At 43.6% G+C, this 11,511-nt stretch overlaps 1 protein-coding gene across 1 annotated transcript in view; it reads left to right on the forward strand.

The window, feature by feature from the left end:
- The window catches only part of SMARCC2 (SWI/SNF related, matrix associated, actin dependent regulator of chromatin, subfamily c, member 2), a 24,997-nt gene that overhangs the window by 10,557 nt on the left and 2,929 nt on the right, over positions 1-11,511 (forward strand). The window contains exons 8-25 of the mRNA XM_006897683.1: positions 409-484; positions 608-739; positions 845-960; positions 1,279-1,403; positions 3,725-3,784; positions 3,924-3,961; positions 4,234-4,364; positions 4,628-4,699; positions 6,751-6,864; positions 8,242-8,395; positions 9,034-9,126; positions 9,356-9,475; positions 9,570-9,632; positions 9,968-10,226; positions 10,450-10,611; positions 10,881-10,945; positions 11,171-11,303; positions 11,382-11,509. Coding sequence (XP_006897745.1) covers positions 409-484; positions 608-739; positions 845-960; positions 1,279-1,403; positions 3,725-3,784; positions 3,924-3,961; positions 4,234-4,364; positions 4,628-4,699; positions 6,751-6,864; positions 8,242-8,395; positions 9,034-9,126; positions 9,356-9,475; positions 9,570-9,632; positions 9,968-10,226; positions 10,450-10,611; positions 10,881-10,945; positions 11,171-11,303; positions 11,382-11,509 — 2,041 coding nt within the window. The remainder of the gene's footprint in view (positions 1-408; positions 485-607; positions 740-844; positions 961-1,278; positions 1,404-3,724; positions 3,785-3,923; positions 3,962-4,233; positions 4,365-4,627; positions 4,700-6,750; positions 6,865-8,241; positions 8,396-9,033; positions 9,127-9,355; positions 9,476-9,569; positions 9,633-9,967; positions 10,227-10,449; positions 10,612-10,880; positions 10,946-11,170; positions 11,304-11,381; positions 11,510-11,511) is intronic.

Consider the following 11,511-nt stretch of genomic DNA (forward strand, 5'->3'; position numbering starts at 1 on the left):
AATAAAGATGACAGAAAAATAAAAAAAAAGAATAGATGCTTTAATACTGAGCATCTGTTAAGGGTCATGGAAAAATTCAGAAATGAAGATGATGGTTGAACAGTGTCATGAACACATAAAATCACTGTACATGTGAATACAATTGAAATAAAATTATTAATTGTATGTTTATAGTAAGGAAAAAAGTTATGTTTAGGTAGGTGATAGGATGAGAGATAATTCTTAATTTTTGGAATTTTTGTTTTGTGATTTTACTGCTTTATAATAAAAAAAATTCCAATATTATTGGGAGGGAGGGAAATTATACCAAAACAACTTAATACTTTTTGTAACTGAGAAAAGGGAAAAGACTTATACTCTACAGCTTTACCCCATTGATTCTTTTTCATGTTCTGTTTCCTGTGGCAGTTATGACACATGGATCCCAGCCAGTGAAATTGAAGCTTCTGTGGAGGATGCTCCGACTCCAGAGAAACCTAGGAAGGTGAGCTTTCCTTGTCCTCTTGCCCAGGGTAGGTAACCTGGACTACACATGCGTTGGAGGTGAGGCAGAGCTGTGGATTCCTGCCTCCTCTCCAACACCGCATTGCTGGCCTCTGTGCTTCAGATTCATGCAAAGTGGATCCTGGATACAGACACGTTCAATGAGTGGATGAATGAGGAGGACTACGAAGTAAATGATGACAAAAACCCTGTCTCCCGCCGAAAAAAGATTTCAGCCAAGACTCTGACAGATGAGGTGAAAATCTCTCTGCTTTCCTCCTCTAGCCATTAGTATAAGTTTTGGGACATGGCTTTGCTGAGAATTCTTGGTTGACTTTTGTCCTAATTCTCTGGACTGTAGGTAAATAGCCCAGATTCGGACCGACGGGACAAAAAAGGGGGGAACTATAAGAAGAGGAAGCGCTCCCCCTCTCCTTCACCTACTCCAGAGGCTAAGAAAAAGAATGCTAAGAAAGGGTATGGCACCATGTTGGAGGAAGGAAAGACTGAGCCCTTTATATCAAACAATGCCCTGACATGGTGTCCTGAGGGAGGGAGGGCAGGAGGCCTTCTTTAAGGCTCAATTAGTTAGTCTGTCCCAGACATTGTGTACTAATTGTGTACAGAGCTAAAACTTCAAATGAAAAGCTGTTATTCCCAATACTCTGTAACAACTATTTTCTGGGTATGTTCAGCCCTAGCCTTGGGGTTTTCATTTCTCTTCCACTAAATATCACCTTCCAGGGATACCTTAACCAAAGATGACTGAGTCCTCTTTCACTTTCTCCATCTTAGTCCCTCCACACCTTATACCAAGTCAAAGCGTGGACACAGAGAAGAGGAACAGGAAGACCTGACAAAAGATATGGATGAGCCCTCACCTGTCCCCAACGTAGAAGAGGTGACATTACCCAAAACAGGTACGGGCCGGGCCAGATTCCTAGGGCCCACTCCCGTTCCTTGTCTTGTCCTTGCTTTGCCAAAGCATCTGGCTAGATGGATTTCCCAGACCCAGTTCCAAATCTAGAAATCTTTTCCCTTAAACTTAGCTTACTATGAAAATTATTTCCTTACCATGAAACTCTTTAATTTCATATTCATATCTGAATTATGGACTAGATTTGCCCCTGACAGTAGGTGTCTCTAAATTCGTTTTGACTATGCAAACCCACTGTAAACTTATTTGAGCACAAATTGTATATATGTTCTATTTTACCAGGTTTCTGAGTTGTGCATATCATTTGTGCTTAACTACTAAATTATATGTGGTGAGTTCAGTGTTGCAGCTACTATGCCAGTTCATCCCCTTGCAGGTCTTCCTGTCTGTTGCTGACTCTCTGCCAAGCATTGTCCTTCTCCAGGGACTGACCCTGGAGTCACTAAATAAATCCTATTTGATCATCTAATACCCTGTGGATCATAAGGGAGCTCTGGTGGCATAGTCCACCAGATAGTAGATATGTTGCTAACCAACAGACTTATTTCTAGTAGTTCAAATCCACCAGCTGCTCCTTAGGAGTAAGATGGGCAGTCTGTTCTCTTTACAATTTATAACCTCAAAAACCCAATATGCGTTCACAGAGTCAGAACTAACTTGATGGCAGTAAGTTTGTTTTTTTTTGTTTTTAAAAATTTTTGTTATTATTACTTTTTTTGTATGTACTGTCAAATTGGATCTGACTGGTACTGGAGGAGACTGTCCCTCCTTCTTCAGCAGAGCATCTGGTGGATTTGAACTGCACACCTTTGGGACTGCAGTGCAGCTTCTTGCCACTAGGCCAACAGAACTCCCTATATGTTGATGTTTTTGTGTTACTAAAACTAAAGATTGGTGGTTCAAACCCATCTGTAGCACTGTGGAAGAAAGGCCTGGTTATCTGCTTCTGTAAAGATTAAAACAAAAGAAACCCCCAAACCCACTGCTGACTATTCATAAGGACTTTCCACTGGGTTTCCAAGTTTATAAATCTTTATAGGAAGAAACCACCTTTCTCCCATAGAGTAGCTTTGGACTCAGACTGTGTACCTTTCAGTTCGTAGCCTCATGTGTTATGCACACCACCCCCAAGGCTCCTGCCAGAAAGATTACAGCCAAAAAAAAATCCTATGTGGATTCACCATGAGTTGGAATTAACTTCATGGTAATGGTTATGGTAATATATCAGTACCTTAAAATTAAAAACTCAGGGAGCTCTGGTGTCCTAGTGGCAAGACGCTGCACCATAATCCCAGAGGTATGCGGTTCAAATCCACCAGATGCTCTGCTGGAGAAGGAGGGAGCAATCCCCTCCTGTACCAGTCAGATCTGATTTGACAATACACGTAAAAATAATATAATAAAAATAAATAAATAAATTAAAAACTCACTGCCATCAACTCAGAACTGACTTATAGCTGACCTTCCAGCAGTTTTTCAGAGGTCAGGAATCATACTCACAGAGCTTGCCCGTTTTCTCCCAAGGAGCCACTGGAAGATTTGCAAGTTGTACTGCTAAGCCAAAGGCAGCGTCTCTCTGGTGGTTTGAATCCACCAGCGCAACTCCCTCCAGGCTGTGTGGCACCACAGTGCAATATGTTAGGAACATTACAAAACATCTGCAAAGAGAAAAAGTTAAAGGATAGAATTATGAAACAAATACAAAGAGAAGTTCTAATAGTCTGTTTCTGTGTTCTGGTAGATAATCTTGTGCATTCTTTGTGAGCACCCCACTTATGAGATCATTGCTTCTCAGCATTGGCTTATTCCAGGTGTCCCAGAAATGTCTTTCAGGGGTGGGAGGAGTTCTGGTCTTCTACCTCCTCATCAGTCAGAGCAGCTTTGATGTCTCCAGGCTTTCCCCTGACCTATCATGTGAATTCATTTGAAGAAAGTGTTCTTCTGTTTTCAAAAATGTTGGAGATCTGGCTACTCTACAGAGCAATTTGGTCAAAATCAGTCTATTAAGAGCTTACAGACATGGAGATGGAGAAAAGGGTCTACCAAAGACCAGAATGATGTGTGAATGTACATGTAGAAGTAAGATACTTGCTAATGGTGTAAAAGGTTTTGGTTGGAGAAGTGAAGAAAGTAGCAAGTGAGTTTCAAGCCCTGCAGGGAATGTGACTGGTGGAAGATACTATATTTTGTTATCAAATGGATAAAGTGTTCAAAGCAACTAAATTCTCTAGAGTTGTTAAAAGTGAAGAACTGAAGGCTTGATTTAGGCAGAATTTGTCTCATAAAGTGACTCTCTTCTGGCAGTCAACACGAAAAAGGACTCAGAGTCAGCCCCAGTCAAAGGAGGCACCATGACGGACCTGGGTAAGAGAGGGAGCCTCTAGGGTGAGAAAGTCAGAGCCTGGAGCAGAGAAGGCCTTAGCTGCCTCCTTTCCCCAAACTGATGGGACTTTGAGTAGGATTTTTCCTCTCAGACTCACCTCTTACTGTCTTTCTCTTTCAGATGAACAGGAAGATGAAAGCATGGAGACTACCGGCAAGGTGGAGCCAGTTTAGAGAGGCCTACCTCTCTGTGTGATTTTGATTTATGATCATTAAATTCCTCCTGCCCAGAACTTTCCACTGCTCAAGAGAGTTCCCACCCTAGACTAATTAATTTTACTACCTAAAACTTGGGCTCTTTCAGAACCCTGGGGCCGTAATTGTCCATTCCCTTTACTCATCTTCACTGCCCACATTCCTGGGATGTGAAGCAGAAGGTGCCTGGGGGGAAAATGGAAATGCTGAGTGGTCAACAATATTCATACTTGCAGGATGAGGATGAGAACAGTACTGGGAACAAAGGAGAGCAGACCAAGAATCCAGACCTGCATGAGGACAATGTGACCGAACAGACACATCATATCATCATCCCCAGCTATGCTGCCTGGTTTGACTACAACAGGTATTGAAGGTTCACCTCCACTCTGAGTCCTCTTTCCCTACTTCAGGGGTCAGCTTATCCCTCCCCATTCCTGCAAATAAGTCCTTTCTTCCAGGATACACTTCAGTTTAAGATGAGCTCCTCATCTTTTTTTGAGTCTATGAGTCTGGTGATTCCTGCAGTCTCTAGATAACAGCCCATCCCACCTTTCAGGTGTTTCCTCCTTCTGGGGCTCCCACTTCTCCACCAGGATTCTACTTACTCTATTCTGGCTTCTTTTGCAGCGTTCATGCCATTGAGCGGAGGGCACTTCCTGAGTTCTTTAATGGCAAGAACAAGTCCAAGACTCCAGAAATGTAAGGAAATCTCAGGTTCATGGCTTTTTTTCTTTTTCCGGTACCACTCACCTTTCTTGACCCAGGAACATTTCTTCAGTCTGGCAAACATTTCTTGAGTGAGCCAGGCACTGTTCTAGACCAGATGCTATGTTAGGCTTGCAAAGACATAATAAATCTCTGTCCTTAGGCCGTTCCAGCCCAGAACTTTGACTGCAGTAGCATGGAGGATTTGCTCAGGGCTGATATTAAGCATGCTCTTCTGTACACATTAAAAATAATCTACTGTAGGACCTCAAGAGTCTTTCAAGTAATTATTGAAAATTGTCTAAAATGCAAATATCCCTAACACAAGTAATAGCTTTAACTAAAGTATAAATGATTGTTGTAATACTGATCCTTAAGATTATGTTTTGAGGGGAGCTCTGGTGGCCTAGTGGCAAGAAGCTGCACTGCAATTCCAGAGGCGCACGGTTCGAATCCACCAGATGCTCTGCCGGGGAAGGAGGGACAATCTCCTCCTGTACCAGTCAGATCTGATTTGACGGTACACGCACACACAAATAATAAAATAAAATTTAAAAAAGTTTTAAAAAAATACTATGTTTTGATAGAAAAATAAGTAGAAGAAGTAGGATGACCCTAAACCCTTCAATTAGAAGATGGAGAGAGCTTTGTGAAAAAGGAGTATTATAAAAAGTGTAGGCTTGAGGCTCAGAAATTTTTATCTCCTTTTAAGATTTTGCCTTAGGCCAAAACTGCTTGCCTTTGGTTAAGACTTGGGAATTTTCTATGGTTAGGAAATCCAGTATGAGAAGATTGTGGGTGAGAATTAGTGCTGAGTTAAAGCTTCCTGGAAACAGAACTAGCTTTCCCCCCAGCTGTTCCCCAGTTCCCTCTTTCCCACTGTGTTTTCTTCTATAGTTTGGTATAGTTTTTCACCTCTTCTTTCTTCTGGGGGAAGTTGTGCATAAAGATGCTTTGTTGTCCTCAGAGGCAAAGCAAATCATAATCAGGCAATATGATGTCAAAATAATATACAAAGAGTACTGCAACATAAATTGTTCCTCTACTTTGTACTTTTGGTATAAAGTAGTTAATGATGATAATTGCCACATTTATTGAGAGGTTACAAGATACCAGACACAATCCTAAGTGTCATATATAGACAGATTAATCTACATCATCCTTAAAGGTAGATGCTGTTATCATTACTAGTTTACAGATTAGGAGACTCAGACCTAGAGGGGTTAACTCACTTGCTCAGCTAATAGTCACAAAACTATTAATAATGAATAGTAAGTTAAACAGGCTCTAAACCCCTGTAGTCAGGCTCACCCTTTCAGTCTTACACTGTACAGTATAACAGCTACTCTTTTTTTTTTTAAGTTTCCCACATGTGCTAGGTGGTGGTACTAGTACGTTACAAGGCTTTCTAGTTAAAAAAAAACTAACAAAAAACAAAGCTCTCTAGTCTTCAGGAGACACTCCATCTTGCAGATGAGGTGATTTGAGTTTCAAAGAATTTCATTAATTTGTTCAAGGCTATCATGTTAGAACTGGGATTTGAACTTAGATCTTTCCATTTTAAAACAATTTTTTCTTAAAAAATACCCCAATATGAAACACAATATGAACAAGAATAGTGTGAAACACAATGTATATGAACTTTGTGAGCAAAACAATATATAAAAAACAGCAAAACAGTCTATTCTTTCTGTCATGTCCTGCATGTTATACATGCGTGAAGATTTTTGCCTTCAACATATGAGCTTGGAAATAATAGCACCCTTTGGTTTCTTGATCAGAAGTTGGGTAAGACATTAATTAAAAAGAATTTAAAAGTACAACTATTTGATGAATTAATTTAACTAAAACACCTCAGCAAGGAAAATGTAAGAAATGTTTAAATCCTTTTCATCTAACACAGTAGGTGCTGAATGTTTATTTAGTTCAATGATTTTTTTTAATCAACACTGTAGGTATTAGTTCTTTTCTCCTTCTTCTTACTCTTTAACCCTTGAGAACATTTACTTCATCCTCTTGTTACTCATCTCTCTTTTTTTTCTAAGCTACCTGGCCTATCGAAACTTCATGATTGACACTTACCGACTAAATCCCCAAGAATATCTAACGTCCACTGCCTGCCGCAGGAACCTGGCGGGTGATGTCTGTGCCATCATGAGGTAGGCCTTGTGGTTGAGGGCAGAGGGGATATTTGCCCACAGATCTCTCTTAACAGAAATAGAAATGTTAGTAAAAAATCTAGGGAATGAACTGGTTAGGGAGAGACCTAGAGAAAGGCAAAGTATAGGTTTAGATATAAGCTCCTTGAGAGAATGGCCGTTATGTTCTCTCAAGTGTGGAGTAAAGGAGAAAGAAGGAACAGATATGTAGTATAGATATATAGATTCAGACCTAGAGGGGTTAATTTGCTCAACTCATAGTCGCAAAACTATTAAGCAGGATCTAAATCCCTGCAGTCTGGCTCCTGCATTCCGTCTTTACACTGTACAGTGTAATAGCTGCTCTTCTTTATACAATATTTTATACTTGACTGCTAACCAGGTTCAAATCCACCCAATGGCATAATGGAAGAAAGGTGTGATGCTTTATTTCTATAAGATTACAGCTCCATAAAGCCCGATGAAGCCACTTTCTTCCCGATGGAGCTTCATTCTCTTGGCCTGGATCAGGCAGCAAAACAAGGTTCTGTCACTCAGCCGTGGCCATAATCAGGGCTCGGGACCTTCACAGCAAGAAGGAGGAGGAGCTGTTAAACAGCTGGACGATGTGAAGGTGGAGCTTTTCCAGCTGTATGTTGCCAAAGTGACAGGCAGCTTCCAAGCTCTCCAAAGTCTGAGCTGCCTGAAAGTCCATTGCCTATGTTCACACTGTTATTAACCAGACTGAGAAGGAGAACCTCAGAAAATACTGTAAGGGCGAGAGGTTCAAACCCCTGGATCTGTGGCCCGAGAAGATACATGCCATGTGCCGAAGGCTCAACAAGCACCAGAAGAACCTGAAGACCAAGAAGCAGCAGCAAAACTAGCGCCTAGACCCACTGTGGAAATATACATCCAAGGCCTGAACTTTTTGCATAAATAAAACACAAAACTGAAAACAAAAAACAAACTGCAACAAAAAAACCCTTGAAGCTCAGTTTTACTCTAAAACATCTGCAGTTGTCGTGGATTAGAATCGACTTGCTGGCAGTGGGTAGAATTGAAAAATATTCTTCTTCAAATTGAGAAGATGTCCAAAAAGAACTATTTAGCAGGCATTTGGATTTAGAGCACTGTCCATGCTGGAGAGATTTAGGTAACACTGGCACTTAGGATGGTGGTGAACAATGGGACTCAGTGAGGTTTCCCAAGAAACAGAATGAGTAGAGAAGAGGCTCAAGGAAATGGGAGCTCTATGCCACCTCCAGCCCTCCTCTTCACATACTTTTCCTTTTAAATTAATTTTCATCCACTCATTCATTGTGTTTCATTCATGTACACTGTCACATCCAGTTCTTGCTATCTCCTGTGACCCTGTCTCTGTTTCTCTTCTCATAGAGTTCATGCCTTCCTAGAACAGTGGGGGCTTATTAACTACCAGGTGGATGCTGAGAGCCGACCAACCCCAATGGGGCCTCCGCCCACCTCTCACTTCCATGTCTTGGCGGACACACCCTCAGGGCTCGTGCCTCTGCAGCCCAAGACCCCACAGGTAGGGTGAGGGACTGTGGGGCAAGGTAGGGCTGGGATACAGTTGGGCTTCTTTGGACTTTTCTTTTCCTGGATTTTTAGGGAGTGGTTCAGGAGTGTTTTGAGACTTCCTTTATGTTGGGATCCAAGGGCCACAGGAGTCAGCCCCATGTGTTTAGTGTCCTCTCTCAGTCTATGTACCTAAGGCTGTGAAGATTTTTAGAGAATGAGCAGACAGGCTAATGTAGGAGCAGAGAGAAAAAAATTATTTAAAATGAATTTGCATGAAATTTTAACTTTGTCCAACATTTTTCATTTTTGCCTCATAATTATCTATCACCTCCATTTTTTTTCCACTTCCATTTCATACATTATAAAATTTAAGAGGAGAAAAGTTATGTGGCTTGCCCAAGGTCACAGAAAACCAAATCTAGGCTTAGAACCTAGTGGTCCAGCTCCCAAGAGAACTTGTAAAGATGAATGTAAATACTAGCGGATATCATGCCAGCTCCTCACCTTACTAATTATTAAGGGAACATGAACAGTGGCATGAGTGTTCTTGGAGCTTATGGGCTGCCTAGCATTTGGTCTTTAGGCCTCCATGGCCTTGGCCTGGTCATTTTCTGCCCAGCCTCTATGACGCCAAGCTCTGTCCCCCAGGGCCGCCAGGTTGATGCTGATACCAAGGCTGGGCGAAAGGGCAAAGAGCTGGATGACCTGGTGCCAGAGACGGCTAAGGGCAAGCCAGAGCTGGTAGGTGGGGTGTAGACCCCGCTGGGCTTATTTGCCCCTTTATTGGGGGGCCCCTGCCTGGGAAGCACAGACATGAGAGCAGAGGAGCTGCAGCAGTAAGGGAAGAAGTCCCACCCATGGGTGTCCTTGGCTTTGGGAAAAAAGCTCCTTGTCTGTTTTCTCTCTCTGTCTGCCCCTGGCTCCACTTAATCACTGGTGCTTACCGATTTCTTTTCCTCTCCACATATAGCAGACCTCTGCTTCCCAGCAAATGCTCAACTTTCCTGATAAAAGCAAAGAGAAACCAACAGACATGCAGAACTTTGGGCTGCGCACCGACATGTACACCAAGAAGAATGTCCCTTCTAAGGTATAGAGATTTGAGATGACTTCACAGGCCAGAGAGCCTGTGCTCCTCAGAAATCATCTGCTCCTTGCACCTGACCTACCTATTTCCCCTGCAGAGCAAAGCTGCAGCCAGTGCCACTCGTGAGTGGACAGAACAGGAGACCCTGCTACTCTTAGAGGTAATCAGTTAATGCAAGGAAAGGGAAAGTTCTGTGAACACAATTGGTTAGGGTGCCATCCACACTTGAGTGGAATATGATTGTACCCATATTTGCCCTTTCCACTGCCCTCCCACCTTGCCTCAGAGAGAACCTCCAGGTTGAGCGTTTGGGCCATTTCATGAACTAATTCCATTATCACATCTTATACACTTGGAGATTCTACTTGAGCCTAGCATAGTACACAAATACCAAAACAGAGTGCTTTGATACAAGTTGCCCTAGTGGATTAAGGGGGTGGACCTTTGAGGAAAATGGCTAAGTAAGCAGAGTTGTGTCTCCACCACTACCACCAGGCACTGGAAATGTATAAAGATGACTGGAACAAAGTGTCAGAACATGTGGGAAGCCGCACGCAGGACGAGTGCATCTTGCATTTCCTTCGTCTTCCTATTGAAGACCCATACCTGGAGGACTCAGAGGCCTCTCTGGGCCCCCTGGCCTACCAGCCAATCCCCTTCAGTCAGTCAGGCAACCCTGTCATGAGCACTGTTGCCTTCCTAGCCTCTGTCGTCGATCCCAGAGTCGCCTCTGCTGCTGCGAAGTCTGCCCTAGGTAACGTGCCCTAGGTAACGTGGAGGGGTCCTGCCCTTCTTGGTTTGCATTTGAAGGGTTAGTTATCTAGACCTTGAAATCCCCCCAAGTTTGCCCACTGGCCTGGCATGTATCTAGCTCCAGAATGTTCTTAGCTGAAGAGAAGGGCTTGCAAGCCCTTCTCCTGGAGATCCAGAACCACCTACCTGCCCTGCTCCTAGCTCATCCTTCCTGGGTCTTGCAGAGGAATTCTCCAAGATGAAGGAAGAGGTTCCCACAGCTCTGGTGGAGGCCCATGTCCGCAAAGTGGAAGAAGCAGCCAAAGTGACAGGCAAGGCAGACCCAGCCTTTGGTCTGGAAAGCAGCGGCATTGCAGGAACCACTTCTGATGAGCCTGAGCGGATCGGTAAGGCTGGGCAAGTTCTCAGATTGCTGTCTGTTTCACCAAGAGTTAGAGCCATCTGGTTATTATGTGCCAGCCTGCCTCAAGCTGGCATCAGAGCCCAACACGGATAGGGAGGGTTGGTAATTTTTTTTTTCCTACAAGAATAGGAACTGTGGCTCCCTATTGCTCCTCACACTAGGATATATGATGATGGAAGGGACTGTTGCGGAAGCGCAATAGAGACAGACTCTGTATCAGCCATTTCCCATTTCTTTTCCCCATGGGACCAGAGGAGAGCGGGACCGACGAGACTCGAACAGAGGGCCAGGCCACAGATGAGAAGAAGGAGCCCAAGGTATAGAGGGACTAATTACAGCTGGAGGGTGAAGGGGCCAGGCTTGGATCACAGTAATGGGGGTGCTAGCCAAATTCCACTCAGGCAGACTAGGATGGGGCTTGGGTGGGAGTCTTGTCTCCTGGAACCAGGTCACCTCTCAAGGAAGAGGCAGGAGTTCTGCTCCCAGGCTCATCTCTGGTATGATGACTAGCTGCCCTATTTTTCTCTCACTGGGATGTTTAGGAACCCAGAGAAGGAGGAGGGGCTACAGAAGAAGAAACAAAGGAGAAAACCGAGGCTCCTAAGAAGGATGAAGAGAAAGGGAAAGAAGGGGACAGTGAGAAGGAATCCGAGAAGAGTGATGGGGATCCAGTAGGTGAGCCTCTCAAGGTGGGAAATAGGGATCCAGGAAGAAGTGAAGCTGTACAGCTAACTGAACCTTTTCTTGACCTAGTGGATCCCGAGAAAGAGAAGGAGCCAAAGGAAGGGCAGGAAGAAGTGCTTAAGGAAGTGGTGGAATCGGAGGGTGACAGGAAGACGAAAGTGGAGCGGGACATTGGTGAGGGGAACCTCTCTACTGCAGC

This window comes from Elephantulus edwardii, unplaced genomic scaffold, assembly GCF_000299155.1.
Source record: "Elephantulus edwardii isolate Elephantulus edwardi_28Jun2011 unplaced genomic scaffold, EleEdw1.0 scaffold00212, whole genome shotgun sequence".
In the NCBI taxonomy this organism is placed as follows: Eukaryota; Metazoa; Chordata; class Mammalia; order Macroscelidea; family Macroscelididae; genus Elephantulus; species Elephantulus edwardii.